At 45.6% G+C, this 22,081-nt stretch overlaps 1 protein-coding gene across 1 annotated transcript; it reads left to right on the forward strand.

The window, feature by feature from the left end:
- The first annotated feature begins 9,678 nt into the window (after positions 1 to 9,678).
- On the forward strand, positions 9,679 to 16,669 carry LOC142301712 (uncharacterized). Its single transcript, XM_075342730.1, has 3 exons — positions 9,679 to 9,919; positions 12,519 to 13,471; positions 15,507 to 16,669. Exons 2-3 carry the CDS (start codon positions 12,535 to 12,537, stop codon positions 15,530 to 15,532), a joined length of 963 nt encoding a protein of 320 aa, XP_075198845.1. The 5' UTR covers positions 9,679 to 9,919; positions 12,519 to 12,534; the 3' UTR covers positions 15,533 to 16,669.
- The last annotated feature ends 5,412 nt before the right edge of the window (positions 16,670 to 22,081 follow it).

Here is a 22,081-nt window from a genome sequence, read left to right on the forward strand (position 1 = left end):
ATTCTGTGGGACTTGCACGATTTATCAGGGCTGTCCCGCACTCCCGCGGCTCACAGCTGATGTCCCGGCTCCTCCCCTCAGTGAAGTGAATAAATTAAATTAAATTATCATCGGCTCTGGATTTTCGGGGCGCCTGGGACTCGAACTCGTGGAACTGTGAGTTCATTGTTTCAAAGGCAGCAGCTCTAACCACTGAGCTACTCCCTGTAATGAAACCAGTAGGAAGATTTTGTTATCTTGACCTCTATACTGCAGGTGAGACACCAGAAGCAGGTTATTCAGCTGCAAAGATGGATGGAGGGATAGAGGGATGGATGGATGGATGATAGAGGGATGAATGGAGGGCTGAATGGAGGGATAGAGGGATGAAAGAAGGGATAGAGGGATGGATGGATGGATGGATGATAGAGGGATGAATGGAGGGATAGAGGGAGGGATGGATGGATGATAGAGGAATGAATGGAGGGATAGAGGGAGGGATGAATGGAGGGATAGAGGCAGGGATGGATGGATGATAGAGGGATGAATGGAGGGATGAATGGAGGGATAGAGGGAGGGATGGATGGATGATAGAGGGATGAATGGAGGGATAGAGGGATGAAAGTAGGGATAGAGGGAGGGATGGATGGATGATAGAGGGATGAATGGAGGGATAGAGGGAGGGATGGATGGATGATAGAGGAATGAATGGAGGGATAGAGGGAGGGATGAATGGAGGGATAGAGGCAGGGATGGATGGATGATAGAGGGATGAATGGAGGGATGAATGGAGGGATAGCGGGAGGGATGGATGGATGATAGAGGGATGAATGGAGGGATAGAGGGATGAAAGTAGGGATAGAGGGAGGGATGGATGGATGATAGAGGGATGAATGGAGGGATAGAGGGAGGGATGTATGGATGATAGAGGAATGAATGGAGGGATAGAGGGAGGGATGAATGGAGGGATAGAGGCAGGGATGGATGGATGATAGAGGGATGAATGGAGGGATGAATGGAGGGATAGAGGGAGGGATGGATGGATGATAGAGGGATGAATGGAGGGATAGAGGGATGAAAGTAGGGATAGAGGGAGGGATGGATGGATGATAGAGGGATGAATGGAGGGATAGAGGGAGGGATGGATGGATGATAGAGGAATGAATGGAGGGATAGAGGGAGGGATGAATGGAGGGATAGAGGCAGGGATGGATGGCTGATAGAGGGATGAATGGAGGGATGAATGGAGGGATAGAGGGAGGGATGGATGGATGATAGAGGGATGAATGGAGGGATAGAGGGATGAAAGTAGGGATAGAGGGAGGGATGGATGGATGATAGAGGGATGAATGGAGGGATAGAGGGAGGGATGGATGGATGATAGACGGATGAATGGAGGGATGAATGGAGGGATAGAAGGAGGGATGAATGGAGGGATAGAGGGATGAAAGGAGGGATAGAGGGAGGGATGGATGCATGGATGATAGAGGGATGAATGGAGGGATGAATGGAGGGATAGAGGGAGGGATGGATGCATGGATGATAGAGGGATGAATGGAGGGATAGAGGGATGGATGGATGGATGATAGAGGGATGGATGGATGGATGATAGAGGGATGGATGGAGGGATAGAGGGAGGGATGGATGATAGAGGGATGAATGGAGGGATAGAGGCAGGGATGGATGGATGATAGAGGGATGAATGGAGGGATAGAGGGAGGGATGAATGGAGGGATAGAGGCAGGGATGGATGGATGATAGAGGGATGAATGGAGGGATGAATGGAGGGATAGAGGGAGGGATGGATGGATGATAGAGGGATGAATGGAGGGATAGAGGGATGGATGGATGGATGATAGAGGGATGAATGGAGGGATAGAGGGAAGGATGGATGGATGATAGAGGGATGAATGGAGGGATGAATGGAGGGATAGAGGCAGGGATGGATGGATGATAGAGGGATGAATGGAGGGATAGAGGGATGAAAGGAGGGATAGAAGGAGGGATGGATGGATGATAGAGGGATGAATGGAGGGATAGAGGGAGGGATGGATGGATGATAGAAGGATGAATGGAGGGATAGAGGGAGGGATGAATGGAGGGATAGAGGCAGGGATGGATGGATGATAGAGGGATGAATGGAGGGATAGAGGGAGGGATGGATGGATGATAGAGGGATGAATGGAGGAATAGAGGGAGGGATGAATGGAGGGATAGAGGGATGGATGATAGAGGGATGAATGGAGGGATGAATGGAGGGATAGAGGGAGGGATGGATGGATGAATGGAGGGATGAATGGAGGGATAGAGGGAGAGATAGAGGGATGAATGGAGGGATGAATGGAGGGATGAATGGAGAGATAGAGGGAGGGATAGAGGGAGGGATGGATGATAGTGGGATGGATGGATGATAGAGGGATGGATGATAGAGGGATATATAGATACACGACAGATAATAGATAGATAGAGATAGAATCATAGATAGAATCATAGATAGATAGAATCATAGATAGATAGATAGATAGAGAGATAGAATCATAGATAGATAGATAGAGGGATAGAGATAGATAAATAGATAGATAGATAGATAGAGGGATAGAGATAGATAGATAGATAGATAGATAGATAGATAAATACTGTATCTTAATGTTGGTGAAAGAGTCAGATTCATTTGTTCCCATAAAACTACTATAAAGAAATGAGGAAAAAAATACAAATACAATTTTTATTTTTTTTTTATCTTCACCACCTTGGATTCAAACCAGCAACGTTCAAAACTTGTGTCCAGCAACCTCCTGGCTTTCCTAGCTGCTCTAGCTGTTGAGCCACTAGGATTGAAGATGTCAGAGGGAGGATTTCACATAAATGAACCTACAATGCAGCCTCTTACACAGCAGATTACACAGGACACAGCTACATTGTACAGAGCAGCATCTCTATGTCCTGTATTCTAGAGGGAGAGGAAAAGAGGATTTTTTTTCTTCTAATAAAGTTACTAAAAATAATAAAAAAATAGAATAATGTAATTTTATTGCACTTTTTTTTAAAATAATAAACATCACAAATCAGCAAATAACATGGACATATTTGGTGTCACTGTAATCGTAATGACCTGAACAACACAGCGATCAGATTATTTATGGGGATCGGTAAATGGCGGGAAAAAAAGGCGCAATTTATTATTTTTCTTTATTAAAACCCATAAAAAATGTAATAAAAATTGATCACTGAGGCCGTGTTCACACATAGCGTAAATGCGGCATTTTTTCTGCAGGTGTCCGCGCCACGAGTGCAATAACAATGTTCTCTGATTATTGCGTGTTTGCGGTATTTTTTATAATTGTATAATTTATAATAAGGGTTATTTGATACATGTTTGTTGCTGATGTGAATCCTGAAGCTTATAAAGAAAGAAACACCAAATCCGCACAGTTCAGCGGCGTCTTTCCACGCACCAGGGGCGGAGATTTCAGGACGTCTCATCCACTTTGCTTGGACAATTAGTCCATATTCACATGTAGTGTAAATGCTGCATTTATTTCTGCTGTTTTTTTGCACATTTATTCTGCTGTGTTTAATTGTCCAAGTAAAGTGTATGTGGTTCCATGAAAAGACGCTCCTGAATTCTGCGGTTTTCGGGGGGGGGGGGGCCTTCTCTGGAGGTTTCTATGTGGAGCTTAAAAAATGCAGGAAAAAGCTTCTCTACAATAAAAACACTTAAATACGCAGATCCACATCTGAACCAAAAACGCATTAAATAATGGAGAAAAGGCAGAAAAAATGCAGCAAAAATGGAAAAAACAGAGAAGATTGTTATTGTGTAGTTTGGTGCAGACAGAAACAAAAAGAAACAGAATTTATGCAACGTGTGAACACGGATTGATAGGCACAAATAAGCAACATGTGACACAGAAATATAAAAAAATTCTTACTGTTATGAATATGAATGAACAGTCCACGGCATCTGCTGAATGACCCTTACTGCCAAATGGGTGTGGCTAGGGGTGTGGCTAGGGGCGTGGTCAAAATTTGCCGCTGCGCGCGCCGCATACTTTATCCCTCTTTCCTTTCTTGAAAAGTTGGGAGGTATGAAAATGTGTTGTTAAAGGAGTTGTCCGACATTAGCTTAACAAAAATTTTTGAGTTTATCTGTGCTGTATTGTCATATAAATCACCCCTACATTGTTATTTTTTGTTTTCTAACTTTTGTTCCTCTTGAATTATCCCTTTATTCTCTGCAGCTCTTGTTTACATTCAGCTCCAGCAAACATGACCACTTGCTGTGCAAAACCTCAGTCAGAGCTGTCACCACCCACCCCAGTGTCCAGCCCCACCCCAGTGTCCAGCCCCACCCCCTGCCCGCCCCCTGCACACACATTCCCTGTCAGTATTCTTCCCCAGCACCTGACCTGGTATCACTACAGCATTGCAAATAACAGCCCCACATTGGGCTCTGCACCGCACACGCACACATATGGCTCTGCACCGCACACATATGGCTCTGCACACGCACACATATGGCTCTGCACACGCACACATATGGCTCTGTACCGCACACATATGGCTCTGTACCGCACACATATGGCTCTGCACACATATGGCTCTGCAGACGCACACATATGGCTCTGCACACGCACACATATGGTTCTGCACCGCACACATATGGCTCTGCACACGCACACATATGGCTCTGTACCGCACACATATGGCTCTGTACCGCACACGCACACATATGGCTCTGTACCGCACACATATAGCTCTGTACCGCACACATATGGCTCTGCACCGCACACATATGGCTCTGCACATGCACACATATGGCTCTGCACCGCACACACACACACACACATATGGCTCTGCACACGCCCCTCCCCCAGTACATACTCACCTGTCCTCGGTCCCCGTCGCTCCTGCACGTTCGCCGGCTGTCTGTGCTCTGGACATATCAGCACAGTAGTGACGTCACTGCTGTGCTGAAGAGAGCACAGACAGCCGGGCAGTGATGAGAAGCTGCGCTGCTTCTCATCAGCACTTTCATATGTACCGGCATCTGTGATCTGTGATGCCGGTACATTTGAATGTGTGATCCTGAGCAGGGGGCCTGGTGCTGGCGCTGACACCACGGCAGCCGCCGCCAGGCCCCGCCCCCAGGGCACGGACCCCACAGCAGTGCAGGGGGAGGTTACTGGAGAGTAAAAGAGGTGCGGGGGAATGTGTGGGAGGGTGCAGGGAAGGGGGCGGGGCTCATCGCACTGTAGCCGCCCAGCAGGGAGGCGACATGCTGTTCCAGATTTGCATGTCAACATGGGCCTGCACATGTTGACATGAAATGACCGGAAGCAGCAAAATCGCGGCAGGAGCGGTCACTTGACCACTCTGAGCCGGGGGAGAGGGGCTGACAGCAGGGCAGGTAAGTGGTCTCTATCTACTTACCTGCTCCAATGTAGCCCAATAGGGTAATAAAAAAAAAAAGTCAAAGAAGCCGGATAACCCCTTTAAATATACAGTTATGTAATCAATATGGGCTTAAAGTGCAGACTCTCAGCTTTAATATGAAGGTGTTCACATCTTAATTGGAGTAAGAATTTAGGAATTACAGGTCTTCAATATGTAGCTGCCTCTTTTTCAAGGGACCTTAAAGGGAATCTGTCACCAGGTTTTCGCTACCCCATGTGGGAAAGGGACAGAGACCCTGATTCCAGCAATTCCAGTCACTTATTGAGCTGTTTGCTGTCATTTTGATAAAATAAATCTTTTCTCTGCTGCAGATCTAGCAGTTATTTGAATGTAGAGCAGGGTTATTATGAGCTCATGTATCTTCTGGCCAACCTGGCAGCACACCAAGTAGTCCTGTAATGATAATCTCCTGCTAATTAAACAGTGCTTTTATAAACACTGCAATACACAGCCCAGTAAGTGACACATCGCTGGAATCTGGATCTCTTTTCCTTCATCATGCAGCTCTCAGATTAGGTGACAAAAACATGGTGATAGAGTCACTTTAACCCCTTCCCGACCCTTGATGTACTCTGTACGTCATGGAAGTTGGTGCATTCCCGACCTTTGACGTACAGGCTACAACATGATGATCGCAGGGGTTACTGCTCTGTACCCCTGTAATCCCCGCATGGGTCACCAGCTGATGTTACAGCCAGGACCCAGCTCTCACTGCCAGGAGCGGTCCCCATGCCGCTCCCGGCAGTTTAACCCCTTGAATGCTGCGATTGATGTGATCACAGCGTTCAGGAGGGAGGGAGAGGAATCGCTTACCTCTCCCTGTCGATCAGGATCCAGTAATGCAATCACGTGGACCTGATCGCTGCCATGGCAACCCTGGGACGAACCCGGGTCACCCAGCTATGGATTGCCTCACAGCCCATGCTAGACGCATGGTCTGTGAGGCGAAGTGTCAGAGCTGTTGCTGCTGCTCTGACACAATACAGTGCAGTGATCAAGCACTGCAGTGGGTTATAACAGTGATCAGACTGTGGAAAAGTAATCTCCCATAAAGGGAATAAGTAAAAAGGTAAAATAAAAGTTTAATAAATGGTAAAAATGTAAAAAAAAAAAATATCAAAATAAAGAATAAAAAATTTCAATAACTATTAATATTTATGTAAAAAAAAAATAAAACAAAAAAAGTACACATATTTGGTATTGCCGCCTCCGTAACAACTCGAGATATAAAACTGTCACAGTAGTTAACCTCTTCAGTGAACATGGTAAAAAAATAAAAAATAAAAAACATACCAAATACTACATCTTTTTATCACACAGCTGACAAAAAAGTGGAATAAAACGTGATCAAAAAGTCATAAATAAAAATGCTACAGCTTTGATAATAAGGCAATGCAAAAACTACTTTTTATTCAATAAAATTGTGTTTATGCTGTAAAAGCAGCAAAACATAAAAAAAACTATATAAACCTGGTATCGCAATAGGCCGAGGAATAAAGCCGCCTCATCACTATGCAGCTCAGGGTACGCTCACACGAGCGTATGAATCGGACTAGTACAGAAACTCTCGCATTGCACGCGGACCAATGTTAGTCAATGAGGGAGAGCAGATGGTCAGGTTTTTTCGCATACAGATTCTGGATGAGAGAAAAGTCGCAACATGCTGCGATTTGCTGCCGAACACGTCTGAGACTCCCCAATACAAGTCAATGGTTGTGAGAAAAAAAAACTGCCATCACACGGACGGCACACGGACCATCCCAATGATGTCCATTTTTTTGGATACAATTCTATCATGTAATAGAGAACACTGTAAATGACTGTATAGCTGCTGAGAAAAAAACAGATTACACACAGATGACAAGTGAGGAAAAAATCGTCCTACTCTCCTGGATGAGAATGGGACCGTTTTTTCATACGTTCGTGTGAGTCCAGCCATATAGTGAGTGTGGCTCTGCCAGCACTTAGACCATGTGAAGGAGGTTCACCTGGGCCAGACTCACTTACTGCGCATGCACAGGTCCTGCTGGATGCATCATAGATGGATCCTTGGTGCACCCTAGATGCTAGAATGTATGTGCTCCTTCCAGGTATGACGTAATTTGTCACGTGATAAGGGGCGTGTTCAAAATACAGCCATGTTTTCCAGACGGAATAACCATTCTTTTTTTAATGGCTCATTCACATGAGTATTCCGTTTTTGCGGTCTGCGAAAAACGGTCATGTTTGTTCATGGGTGCATCCGCGTGGCATCCGTGTGACAACCGCATCCGTTCCATTCCGTATACAGTCCGTCTGTCATCCGTGTGACTTCCGTTTTTTTTTGCGGACCGCAAGAAAACGGAAGGAGAGTTACATGCAGTCCAGGGTATCTGGCCAGATGCTGGTCCCCATATTAAGTCTATGGGGAACAGAATCTGGGGCAAAGGGGTAGGAGCAAGCGCTACATACTCACCGATCACCGGCACACCTGTCACACTGCTCCAGCGGCAGCTTTTTCTTCTTCCCTAGCTGGCCGCTCATTAGGCTCATACATATTCACTCCTCCCCCATCTGTGATTGCTTACAGTCAGACGCACCCCCATACTGAGTGACAGCTGTCTTTGACTGCAACCCATCACAGCCGTCGATGGGCGGGTCTATATCGTACAGTACAATAAATAAATAAATCATTTAAAAAAAAAAACAGCATCGGTCCCCCCAATTTTGATACCAGCCAAGATAAAGTCTCACAGCTGCTGGCTGGTATTCTCAGGCTGGGGAGACCCACGTCATTGGGAGCCCCCCAGCCTAAAAATATCATCCAGCAGCCGGCCACACCCACTAGATGCGACAGTCCTGGGACTTTACCCGGCTCATTCCATTGCCCTGGTGCGGTGGCAAATGGGGTAATATATGGGGTTGATACCAGATGTGTAATGTCACTTGGCATCAAGCCCAGAGGTTCATGATGTAACGGCGTCTATCAGATACCCGACATCACTAACCCAGTCAGTAATAAAAAAAAAAAAGACAACAAATTTTTATTTGAAAAAATACTCCCCAATACATTCCCTATTCCACCAATTTATTGGAAAGAAAAAACAAATCCGAGTCCAGTGTAATCCAATAAGGGGGTATCATGACGATCCATACTCACTGTCCCAGTCAATGAAGAACAGAAGGTTCCCCATTGGCTGGGAAAGCAGTGCAGTGACCTGAGCTAACATCATGAGGTCAGCCCAGGTCACTGCAGGGCATGACGAGCGCTGACTTCAGGAGGTTAGCTAGGTACATTACCTGCAGTGATATATGCCGCTGCACTCCTGATGTCAGTACTTGTCACTGACTTCTATGCCCATCCCTGTGGGTGCTCGCACACAGCAGTGTGGACAGCTGTTGACACACTGCAGTGCGGGCAGATGCTGACACTACAGTGTAGGCAGATGCTGACACTGCAGTGCGGGCAGATGCTGACACTACAGTGTAGGCAGATGCTGACACTGCAGTGCGGGCAGATGCTGACACTGCAGTGCGGGCATGCGCTGACACACTGCAGTGCGGGCAGATGCTGACACTGCAGTGCGGGCATCTGCTGACACTGCAGTGTGGGCAGATTCTGACACTGCAGTGCGGGCAGCTGATGACACACTGCAGAGCAGACATCTGCTGACACACTGCAGCGCAGACATCTGCTGACATATCGCAGTGCGGCCATATGCTGACACACTGCAGTGCGGGCAGCTGCTGACACACTGCAGCGCAGACATCTGCTGACATATCGCAGTGCGGCCATATGCTGACACTGCAGTGCGGGCAGACACGGGGCTGGCAGGGAGCGGGACACAGACTGCACGGGCACCCGACGGAGGTAATACGGAAGTGCTTCTGTGCGGCTTCCGGGGACTTTGCGGGCCCATTGACTTGTATTGAGTCACCATCCGTTATTACGGAACAGAATAGGAGATGTTCCATAATAACGGAGCGGACATACGGTAACTGATGTGCTTTTTGTAGGATCGGATGCACATGGAAGTGATTCTGTGTACCATCCGATCCTACACAAAAGACACAGAAAAAATGGTCCTGTCAGCAAAAAACAGGAACTCAACAGGACTGAATGAGCTCTAAGTCCAGGGGGCATGGAGGTAATAATAGAAGCGGGGGTCTGCGGGTGAGACGCCAGGCGGGACCCCCTTGTATGATTATGGTGGACACAGGAGGAAACTTCGTCACTAGCTTGGTTGCAGGTCGGGGCACGTGACCGTCCACTCACCAGGCTGATCACGCCCACCTTGAAGGAGCCATACATTCTAGTCTCAATCCTGCACCAACGGGGAGGGGCGTGGCTTCACTTCCGGTCATGTGAGCACATTCCAGGTCCTTTTTAAGGTCCTGTAAGCGCAGTACTCGGACATAACTCGCCCTGAAGACGCGTGGTTAAGACAAGCGAGGCCATCGTCGGAGCCGCCATTTTCTCTGCTTCCACCAAGTTACCCCTCAGGTAAAGATGTCCAGCTGCTACGGTTTCTGCACTGCCGATGACCTCTATGGCCGCTTTCCACTTGTTGCTTTGAATTCCAGGCTAGGGCTGGGCTGTTTTTTTCCTGTTTGTTGCCTATTTCTCTATAGTCTGGTGCGCTCCTCCATGCTGTGGCACGGGCGGCTTTATATCGCCCTCCACATGTCTTCAATCCTTTTTTCTTTTCAAATGTTTAACCCCCTTTAACCCAGAAGCGGGGGGGGGGGGAGAGGTCCCCAAATGAGGGCTTGTTTTGTGGGCTGAGTTGTACTTTTTAACTAAAACCATATAATGTACTGGATAACCGGGGGCGGAGGAGTGTGATTGTTTAGGGTATGTTATTCAGTGTTCACTATATGGTAAAACTAATGTGTGGCTGTGATGCCTCAGGTCAGTATGTGTTCTTTGCAAACATGTATAGCTTTACTTTCTAAAGGGTTAAAAAAAATTCAAAGTTTGTCAAAAAAAAGCACAGCACCTTTTGCCCAAGCTTCCACAACCCATTGTGTGTGTTTGTTTGTTTTGTCCCCCCCCCCCTCCATCTCAAACTGTTAATTGGTACCACTTGTGCAGATATCACATTTTGATTGCATTTTTATGCTGACCAAAACATTTCTTATATTTTTTTCTACCCCCCCCCCCCCCCTTCCAGTCGCCTTTAGGTGGCTATAAGGATTAGCACTCTGATCCTTTCCGTTGATCTGATCAGAGTATGCAGCATTCGTGTTAGAGCCGCTGCTCTACCGGTTGTAAGGCCTACGCCACACGGCAAGAAAATCTGTGCGAGTGGAGTGCGATAAAACATTGCGTTCCACTCGGACCAATTCTAGCCTGTGTGTCAGCACACATGCTGTGATTGTTTTCTCGGTCTGATTAGGGCTGAGAAAATAATCACAGCATGCTGCAACTGTAATGCAAGACTCTTTTCTCTCGCACCCATTCAAGTGAATGGGGTGAGAGAAATCGCACTGCACTCGCGGTACACCAGTGTACTGTGCGTGCAGAGCGAGAATTGCAATAGCTGGCAACTGAGAGAGGCAGAGAAATCCCTCCCGAGAGCCGGGCCGCCCCCCGAAGCTGAGGTCCACTCGCACAGTCGGACCGCAGTCGCAGAGATACAAGCATGACACTCGGCTCCTGCTGTGCTGCCAGTGTGAGCAGAGTCATGCGAGCATCACAGTAGTGCCCCGTGTGGCCCCAGCCTTATAGGAACTGTCATGATGGTGACAGACCAGTCTCTACCATGGTAACCATTGATTTCCCTGCCGCAGCCATTTAAAAGGAACCTGTCAGGTAATTTGTGTTCTAACCTAGTAGCAATGTGATGTGTGGCCTAGTAACCCCTTCCTACCCATCCCTGTGCTGTAATATTGTGTATATGAATGTATGAAAATGTTTTATTACTTACATCCATGTATCCTATGTTAATGAGCAGGGTCTCTAGCCCCATGGGTGTGTCATTGCCCTTGTGGGCGTGGTACCATGGATTTACATGAATGACGTACTGTTGCTCGTTGAGATCCCGTGCATTCGCACTTACCATTCCCGCAGCCTTGTTATCCAGGTGCTTGCTTCTCGGCTTCAGACGCGCTCTGCACGTGCTCATAAGACTCCTGCGGTTCCGAGCATGTGCAGAATATGTCTGAAGATGAGAAGTAAGCACCCAGATAACAAGGCTGCGGGGGACGTCTCTCGTAAATCCATGGTATCACGCCCACAGGGGCGTGATACCACAGAAAACATAAACACCCACAGGGCGATGCAATGCCCATGGGGCTAGAGCCTCTGATCATTTACTTATGGTACATGTAAGTAATAAAACATATTTTCATACATTCACATTACGCAATATTAAAAACACAGGGATGGGTAGGAAGGGGTTACTAGGCCACACATCACCCTGCTACTAGGTTAGAACACATAAATTCCCTGACAGGTTCCCTTTAAGTCACACGCTCACATTTTGACAGCACAATCTAAGGCTATGTGCGCACGTAGCGTAACTGCATGCGTCCTGCGTCCCCTGCATAATCTATGGAGATTATGCAGGAGCCGTGCGCACGTGGGGTATTGGAGCACAGCGCTTCGGCTGCTGCCCGAATCGCGCATTCTAAGAAGTGACATGTCACTACTTCCGTGCGCTTTGCCAGCAGCTCCTGCTCTGTCTATGGCAGGAGCTGCAGGCAGAGTGCATGGAATCGGCTTTTTTTTTTTTCTTTTTTTTTTTTTTTTTTCTATGGACATTTTCTGCACGATTTGAAGCGCATGTGTGCTCTTCAGATCGCTGCAGAAATTTCTGCAGGGCTAGTACGCAACGTGCGCACATAGCCTAAGGGGTTAACAGGCGCTGAAATCTCTGCCGGCTCACTGCAGCAGCCATCGGTTATAACCCCTTCATGATTTAAAGCGTCTTCAGTCTTGAAGGTTATCGTCTTCTGCACACTTCAAACGCCATTTTATTCTTGTTTTTATGTGTGCTTTTGTGAAGTGTGCTGTTCCCTACTTCTCACTTAGGTGTGTTGCTATGTATGATATAGGATACTAACCTAGACCATTCTCTAATCATCTGTGTTCCTTACAGCTAAACCCTGGTCGTAATGGACTTTAGGACACGTGACCAAGCATGGCTCTGTGAATTAAACGATACTCTATTGAACGATGAGATCATGGGTGGAGAGAATCTTGACAAGTCTGTACAAAAGAAAATCTTCAGATATAAAGACCTTCTGAGAAGGAGAACACGTGCCTGGTGGAATAAGGCCTTTTTAGAAAAATATCTGGAAAGGGGTCTCATTCCTAGGGGCCTCAGAGTACGGGTTGTACCCTCCTGTAGCATTGATGATGTTTCTTTTAAACGTGAATGGGAAGCCCTGGCGAGTACATGCTCCAATGGGTTCATGAAGTTACTTTCCCAATTAAACAGTACATTGTTATCAGATATGGAGACTGAAATGGAGAAATTACAGTCCTGCATTTACCGTCAATTAACAACTGAGCAAAAAGCCAAATTTGAGGATGAAATCAAACTTTTGGTTCTAAAATGGGAGAAAGAGGTCAAAGATGTAAAAATAAAAAAATTTCAGAGGGATGTAAATGATCGTAAGCTTGATCAGGTGTATAGGTGGAGAACAGACAGATCCAGGTCAGGTTACAGCTCTGCCTCAACGTCACGATCAAGATCTACATCCGTTCAGTCTCTAACTTCTGGAGAAGGATCCCAGGGAGAACCTGTGGAGAAAGAGGTCCTAACCTCTGGAGACGAATCGCAGGGAGAAGCTGTGGAGAAAGGGGTCCTAACTTCTGGAGACGAATCCCAGGGGGATCCTATGGAGAAAGAGGTCCTAACCTCTGGAGGTGAATCCCAGGGAGAAGCTGTGGAGAAAGGGGTCCTAACTTCTGGAGACGGATCCCAGGGAGAAGCTGTGGAGAAAGGGGTCCTAACCTCTGGAGACGAATCCCAGGGAGAAGCTGTGGAGAAAGAGGCCATTGAGACAGATCCTAAAGTATTGGAAGAACAAACATCCATGCCTCAAGGTACGTGTCCTCCCTTAGTCTTTGAGAACTTTAAAAAGATATCTCCAAAGAGGAATCATGACACCCTGAGCCATCGCATGGCACTGAATGAGTTAGGCTGCTTTCACACTACGTTTATTTAACATGCGTCCTGAACATTTTTTAACGCAAAAACGGATCCAGTGCAAATGCGTTTTCATTTCAATGCATTTGCAATGGACTCGCGTTAACATGCGTTCACCTGCGTTTGCGTGCGTTATAGTGAGGATCCAGCGACTTGCAGTTTTTTAACATCTTTCAAAAACGCTACTTGTAGCGTTTTTGAGCTGCGTCCAACTTCTGCAAATTGCTGGATCCTGACTAAACAGCATGCAAACGCATGTGATCGCTGGCATGCTCATAGGCAGGATCCTGCTTGCTCTACTGAGCATGCCCAGAAGCCAGCCTCCGTGATCAGTCTCTCTCTCTCCTCCCTCTGTCTCTCCCCCTCCCTCTCCTCCACCTGAGAGCTGCGGACACTCGTAACCAAGGTAAATATCGGGTAACCACTTATCTTAGTTACCCGATGTTTACATTGGTAACGTGTGCAGGGAGCCCAGCTCCTAGCAGCTGCAGACGCTCGTGACCAAAGTAAATATCGGGTATCCAAGCAAGTATACCCGATGTTTACCTTGGTTACGAGCCTCGCAGCTGTCAGATGCTGGCTCCCAGTCTGGCACGTTTAGTTCCCCTCACTCCCAATCACATGACTCCAATGCTCGCCCCTAAACATCCAGTGACAGGATCCTGCAAAATAAGACATGCGTTTGCATGCATTTTTTGCTGTAAAAGCAGGATCCGCTTTTGCAGCAAAAAACCGTTCAGGACGCATGTTAAAAAGACGTAGTGTGAAAGCAGCCTTAGTTGTTGAAGGATGTTGCTATTTAAAGCCACGGACAAGGGGGGGGGGGGGGGGCAATAAAAGTCCACGTAGTGAATTATTACAACCCGTGGTACATAGGCAAAGTAATAAAAAAAAAACCAAAACAAATGAGTTAGATAGTGGGGTATATTTCCACCTACAACTCAGAGTGTATAAGATGCGCTCTTAGGCTGCAGTCACATTAGCATATGGCATCTGATGTGAAATGCTAACCCCCGGACTCAGGCTCTGCTATGAGTGTGAGCGGAGTGACCAGATCTTTTGATCGGGTCACAGCTGAAAAGCTGTGGGAGGAGTTAAATATCCCATATCCGCCATTGTGAGCCTCTGCGTATATTGCACTGCACTAGGATACCATCCGAGTGCAGTCCAATGTTTCTCTCGCACCCATACACTTGAATGGGTGTGAGTGACATGGCTCTCACAAAGTCACAGCATGCTGGGTTTTGTTTTTCATTCTTCCCTTCTCCCCTCAGTCTGCAGCATTGTCTTACATGGGGCAGAGTGCAATGTGAGATTTTCTCACATTGCACTTGCGCGAGTTATGCTCAAGTGTGACTCCAGCCTTACACATTGGGCCATTCTTAAATCTGAGCCATCACTCAGTGATTGCCTCCCTGATTCCCCTGCTATGATGTTGAGATGATTAAAGACCCTCAGGGACTTATTGGTGCACAGTCACTACATTTCAACACCTAAAATTTCAGGGCTCAAGTGGCCCTAGGGAAAGCTATTACCCATGTGGCCACTGTGCTACTCGTCCAAACATAAGTAGCAGATCCAGTTTTTCTTCTGCTGGAGTACAGCATTTTGACATCAAACAATGTTTCATGTGGAACTACTCACGTTTCTTTACTACGCCACACGTGTAGCTGTCCCCTGATGTACTTGGGTCTTGCCTCACAGGAGTTGCATGTTAGGACACACAGGGAATCGCAGGAGAGGGGGCACAAGCTGAAGAAACTCCTGGCACAACTTGAAGTGGGAATGCTTTCACCGTGGGGCTTAAATTACTTTAAGATTCTTTCTTTTTGTAAAGCTTATCTGTGGTTTGTTTGTTTTTTTTTTTTTTGTTTTTTTTCCCTTAAGCAGTCTTGCATTTCATTCACTTTATTTTTATTTCTCATTTTTTAGACAGCATTAAAATAGAAGACCTATGAAGCGTATCTCTTACATCTGAGGATTCTACATTTCAAGTTCAGAAGTCTTGCTGTCCCCTCTTCAGTGGTTGTATCACCTGTAAACACTGGACATTCTTTATTCTGATTATTACTTTTTTATATTTTTGTTTTCTCTTGCTAGGAACAGTCCACATGTGTTACCCCAACCCTCCGATAGTGTGCTGACTTAATTGGTACTTGGGTGACCCCTTTCCATAGTGAGCTTGTGAGGACAGGGCGTCCCCCTGTCTGGATCCATGAGTTTGCTATCTGATGTCACCTGTTGGCTATCCCTGATGCTGCAGATATATGTTCAGCACTTTTTTTTTTTTTCTTTTTGCCTGTACTGTTCATCACCTATGCAGTGTATAGTGAGTGTGGCTCTGCCTGCACTTAGACCATGTGATCGGTCACCTGGGCCACTTTGAAAGTCCTTGAAGGCAGACTCTCTTACTACACATGCATAGGTTCTGCTGGATGCATCAGATCCCTGGTGCATGCATGGGGAGGGAACATGGCTTCACTCCCAGTTATGTGACTACTTTGCAGGTTTTTTAACGTCCTGTAAGCTCAGTACTGGAACATATCCATGCTTCATACTGAGGTAAGACCCTCAATCATCCACCCTCCCTGTTTCCCACTAAGTTGCACCTCAGGTAAAAATATCCAGCTGCTACATTTTTTTGCACTGGCTGATTACTTATATGGCCGCTTCCCATGTGTTGCATTTCAATTACATGCTAGGGCTGGACTGTTTGTGGTTTTGTTTATGTGTTTGTTCTTTTCCTTCCTTCCTTCCTTCCTTCCTTCCTTCCTTCCTTCCTTCCTTCCTTCCTCTTATTGATTATTTCTCTATAGTTTGGTGTGCTTTTATTTCTACTCCATGGTGTGACATGACATGTTTTTATATCTTCCTCCAATTATCTAAAAAAAAAAAAAAAAAAAAAAAAAAAAAAATTGAATTTGTCTTTAAACTGTTTGTTTGGATATGTTTTTAATAAAGCTTGGCCTTTTCCACATTTCAAACTCCACTTTGTTCTTCTTATATATTGTTTGTTTTTTTTTTTTCTGGAGTGTGCTGTTCCCTATTTTTCACTTGGATGGTTTGCCATGTGTGGTATTGGATACTAATTATAAAGGATACAAAAAATTTTCTGAATAAAGATTAAGATTTTAATTATGCGACTTGCCACTTTATCCTTTTTCATGAGAAGCTTTGGAGTCTAAGCTGTGGATGGGGACCCAGATAAACAAAGCGGACTACATCATTGTGCTCTACACTGAGTGCTTAAACAGGGAACTGTGTGTCTTTGAGGGGGAAGTGATTCCGTCAAATCCCCCACCTCCCCATTGAAAAGACCAAAGGGGGCTTTACATGCAGCAACATCACTAGCGATGTCACTGGTGAAAGCACCCACCCATCATTTGTGCGTCACAGGCAAATCGCTGCCCGTGGCGCACAATATCGTTAGGAGCCATCATACAGACTTGCCTGCCTAGTGACGTCACTGGTGCTGGCAAACCCCCCTCTTCTTCATTTTCAAAAAAAAACGACGTGTCAACTAACTATGGACGATTTGGGTAGTTTCCATCGTTAACGGCTGCTCGTTGGTGTCACACACACAACGATGTCACCCACTATGCCGGATGTGCGTCACGGAATCCGTGACCCCGGCGATATAACATTAGATACGTCGCTACGTGTAACAGGGCCTTAACACAAAGGAAGAGTCTAAACAGAGCTCAGAGTATCTCTGCTGCCTCATTAGTGAATGGATCCATTGCGGTTTCACCTGAACCACATATTTCGACGCGCAAGATAAATGAGAACTGATCCAAAATGTTCTGTAACAAAAACGCCACCAAATGGCATTCAACTCAACCCAATAAACTCAAGTCCCCACTCAGATCCATCATCTAACAGAAATATAGACGGTCTCCACAGTAGGGTGCTTTCACATCAGCGGTTTTATAACTACGGTTTTATAACTACAGCATGAATGTTTTTTTTTGTTTTTTTTTTTTTTTTTTTTTTTTTATGTCTTGAAATTAAAGGGCTTCCCTATATTTTTGGTTCCTAGCTGGGTACAAATAGGCAGTTGGGGGCAGCCCATACCTGGCTAGCATACCAAAAATATGGTAAAGCCCACGTCATTCTGCGATGGATGCAGCGGGACACAGAACAAGTAATCGGCCGCCGCTGGAGTCAACTGATCTGATTACTTGTTCTGCTGGCTATGAGGTTAGAAGTTCAGCTGAACTGAATTCCACAGCCCGCACACGCATCAATGGCTGTAGCGGGACACAGAACATGTAATTGGCTGCCACTGGAGTCAGCTGTTTTGACCACAAAGCCTGGACATGGTCACAGATCAGCAGCAGGCAGTGACAGGTTAACTACATCCATCGCAGTGTGTGCGGGCTGAGAGATCAGTTGTTCAGCTGACTCCCAATCAACTAACTCCAGTGCTGGCCGATAAATTGTGTCCTGCTGCACCCATCCCAGCAGCCATAAAAGTAGGAGCCAGTAAAATAACAATTGCGGTTGCATGCATTGCACATTCAAGTCACAGGATCTGGTCATATGCAGTTTGCGGGGTGTTTTTTTTTTTTTTTTTTTTTTTTTTTTTTTTTTTTTTTTTCTTACAGGCAAAAAACGACTGAAAGCAGTCCAGGCAGAAGTGCACAAAGGCTCTGGGGGGGGGGGGGGGGAGACACTGGTTCCCCAGCTAAATCTGCACTCCTAAATCCAAACTTTTATTTTATTTTTTTTTTTCTTCTCACCCCACAATCTGCTTCAACATGTTTTTGACATTGTTGTACTGAGGAGAGCTTGCCTAACTTATGGGGTGCAGGTTTCCAGAAGCATGAGCTGGGCACAGAAAGGGGCACTACAATGTACTGGGCATGCCAAAGGCTTATTTGCAATTTTCAATTCTGCAGCATTCACTGCATATGACTCCATGGGTATTTTTCCACAGACTAAACTGTCACCACACCATGGGTGAATTTCCAGGTGTGTAATTTCCAAAATGTGGTCACTTGAGGGAGATTTCTTCTGTTCTGGCACTTGGGGGGGCTCTGTAAAGTATTCTAGGAAATTCTGCTCCAATATCACAGTGCCGTGCTCACTGCTCCCCCTGGATGCATTCATTGAGGGGTGCAACTTGTAAAATGGGGTCACATGGGGCGGGGGGGGTTTATGAACAGAATGCTACTGTATGGTCACAGGACAATTACATAGTAACATTAACACATCCAATTGTAGAAATTATAATTCAAAGATCTATTGATTTAAAATTAATTCTTTGGGAAAAACTTTTTTTTTTTTTTTTTTTGATAGCAAAGTTACTTTTTCCATTTACTTTCGAGTCCCTGAAATGAGGCTGTGTAGAAAAAATAGTTGCAATTCCTAACTATTTCACAAGATAGTTTTTTTTTTTTTGTTTTTTTTTTTAACCCTTTAATTAAACCTGAAAGTCTACACTTCAATTCGATCGGTTTCATTTTAAAGCAAAAATAATGTGCAGGGACCATGTCAACAAAATCCAGTCACTGTCCAAATATTTCTGGACCTAACTGTATTGGAACATGCTGTGATATGTAACTTATGCCCATTCAAGAGGTTTCAACTATTATGACCGATCCCAGGGATCAATATCCTAAGTTTTTCCCTGTATACTAGAAACCTCAGCAGTTTCTCCTTGGGCCCTTCTGCTTTTGTCTCCAACCTCTACCCCCTCACTATAGAGCTCTATTGGCAAAAGGTGCTATTTGAACCTTCACTACAGAGACTGTTATTTCACTCAAAGGCTGCTCATGCCTGATATGCATATAAGAGGTCACAGAGTTCATTGGATAGACATCTGTCTGAGGCCTAAATGCATACAGAATCTGAGCCTTCTAACGGAATATGCCATGGAGTGGGCATCGTGGATGAATGCAATGGCAACCATGCATCCTATGGTGGACTTCTTGTGCAGAACGTCCATTTAAGAAAGGCACAGTATCCAATGCCTTGCTACAGGAGGTTAAAAAAAAAAAACAACAAACTGCAGACACTGGCCAAGCAGGGGTTAAAAAAAAAAAAGCATACCCTTTGCGTTGGTCTTCTACATTGTAAATATTAGAACTTTTACTTATTCACCAGGAGCTTTTCCAGCCCTATGAGTTAGGCTACATTCACCCACATCTTTTCTAACCACAAAGGTGCAGCGTTTTTGGCCCCAAAAAATCCCCCCACAGCAAAAAAAAAATGCATTTTGCCCAATGTGTTTTTAAGTTAAATATATTGACTGAAAGGGCTGAAAAAACACAATTGTCATGCTGCATCTTCAAAAATATAGCCAAGATGCACTGCGTAGACAAAATAGAAATCTCAGACTTTACTGGGAGAAAGAAATGCATGCATTTAGGTGCATCTTTCCGACCTCAAAAACGCCGTAAAAAGTCTGTTTCAAACGTCCGTGTTTAATCAGGTACCAGCTACACGCATGGTTATGGTAATAAGTGTCATATGTCTGTGACATTTGTGTTTTCTCCGGTACGTGTCACACGTATGCAAACACAGATCTTTGATATAAAAATATTTTCTATATTCACCTGTATCCAGCGCTGTTTTCTTTGGCTCTGCTGTCTCCTGCTGCTGGCCACCGGTCATTATTGTCATTGATTATTCACCGCACTGTGGACCTGGAAGCCGGAGCAGCGCGGAGACAGTGCCAAAGGACAGCGACGCCGAGGACAGAATCGCAGAGACAGGGGAGTATCCAGCAAGCAGTGTGTGTGTGTGCGCGCGCAGTGATGTCAAGGAGGTGATTGGAGTTCCCAATGAACTCTGATTATATCCTGATGACACCCGCGCTACAGCTGGTGTCACCATGGTGACCACGGGTTCATCAGCGGTCATTGGGAACTCCAATGACCTCTTGGACGTCACTGTACATACACTGCTTGCTTGCTGAATACTCACCTGTCACTGGCGATGCTGTCCCCACGATGCTCCGGCTTCCTCGCACGCTCACCCCCCCCGGCACTAAAGTCCCCAGCGCTGCTCCAGCTTTCAGCTCCTCAGTGCAATGAATAATAAATGAATATAATGAGCGGAGGTCAGAAGCAGGAGACAGCAGAGCCGAAGAGAACAGCGATGGATACAGGTGAGTTTAGAAAATCTTTTTATTTCAAAGACCAGTGTTTTCTCCGGTACATGTCACATTGATCACATCAGTGTGCGATCCATGTGACACCCGTACTGCCAGAGAAATAATGGGCATGTGTGTGCGGGGTCATATAGTCTGTGTGAAAACACGGCAGTGTGAGTAACAATATAGAACAACATGGGTACATGTAGCATCCGTGTTAAAAACGGATGTCGCATACAAGAAACATGGACATCTGAAACCGGCCAAAGTTGCAGTGTGTGAACATAACCTAAGACCTTATTTGTAAATCGGCAAAATTTTATTTCATTTTTTCAGTTCTCAACACAGTTCAATTTTAATCATCACTTCGTTGTCCATCCCACACAACGTTTCAGCAGTAATTTTTCTAGGTACAAAGAAAAAAAAAAAAAATCTGCGTGAAGCCTAAAGCTAAAGACAGACTTGTGCACTGTGGAACATGTCGGAATTTATCAGTGGTTTACAAATGAGACTGATTTAATGTAGTCTGTCTATCTTTGCCAGTTCAAAGATTTAGGTTGAGACTAGTGTTGAGCAAGTAGTTGACTATTCGTACTCGCTATGTTAGCGAGTACTGTCCGCTACTTGCATATTCGTTACGAGTAGAGGGCGCAATGTAACTGAAAGGGAAATACTCGCTACTTGCAGATTATATCCCATTGACTTACATTGTGACCACTACACGTATCGAATATACGGTCCATGACCGTATATTCCATGACGGAGTAAGACTTGTGGTGAGGCGAATGCCACTTTTAGGCTGCAGACACATTAGCGTATGACATCCAATGCAAGTGTCATGCGACTGACCCGATTTTGTGATCAGGTCACAGCTGTGAAGCTGAGGGCATGTGCTGTGGAGGAGAGGGAGGGGTTAATCTCCCTATCTCCTCCATTGTCAGCCAGTGAACTGCACTGGAAACAAGGATCTGGGGGGAGTGAGGGTAGTGGAGCAAATAAGGAGATAGAGCAGATAGAGACAGTGAGATGGTAGGGGTCAATGAATAATTAGGGGGGGGATGGGACATGCAAGGAACGTAGGGAGGCTAGCAGTAATAAAGGTGTTAATAGTATTAAATGTCTACTGGCAAATGCAAGAAGTCTTGCAAACAACATGAATGAATTGGAGACTCTTATGTCAACCATGGATTATGATGTGGTGGGCATTACGGAAAACTGGCTGGATGAAAGCCATGACTGGGTGACAAACATACAGGGTTATACTACATTTAGGAAGGACAGGAAACACAAAAAAAGTGGTGCGGTGTGTATATTTATCAAATCTAACCTAAAACCTGTGTTGAATGATGACATTGGGGGAGGGAACTGTAACAATGTAGAGTCAGTATGGGTAAATTACATGGGGCGG

Source organism: Anomaloglossus baeobatrachus, chromosome 4 (assembly GCF_048569485.1).
Source record: "Anomaloglossus baeobatrachus isolate aAnoBae1 chromosome 4, aAnoBae1.hap1, whole genome shotgun sequence".
Lineage (NCBI taxonomy): Eukaryota > Metazoa > Chordata > Amphibia > Anura > Aromobatidae > Anomaloglossus > Anomaloglossus baeobatrachus.

Coding starts and splice junctions, on each gene's coding strand:
- LOC142301712 (XM_075342730.1), top strand. CDS start 12,535: ATGGACTTTAGGACACGTGACCAAGCATGGCTCTGTGAATTAAACGAT. Junction 13,472..15,506: donor ACAAACATCCATGCCTCAAG/GTACGTGTCCTC, acceptor CTCATTTTTTAG/ACAGCATTAAAATAGAAGAC.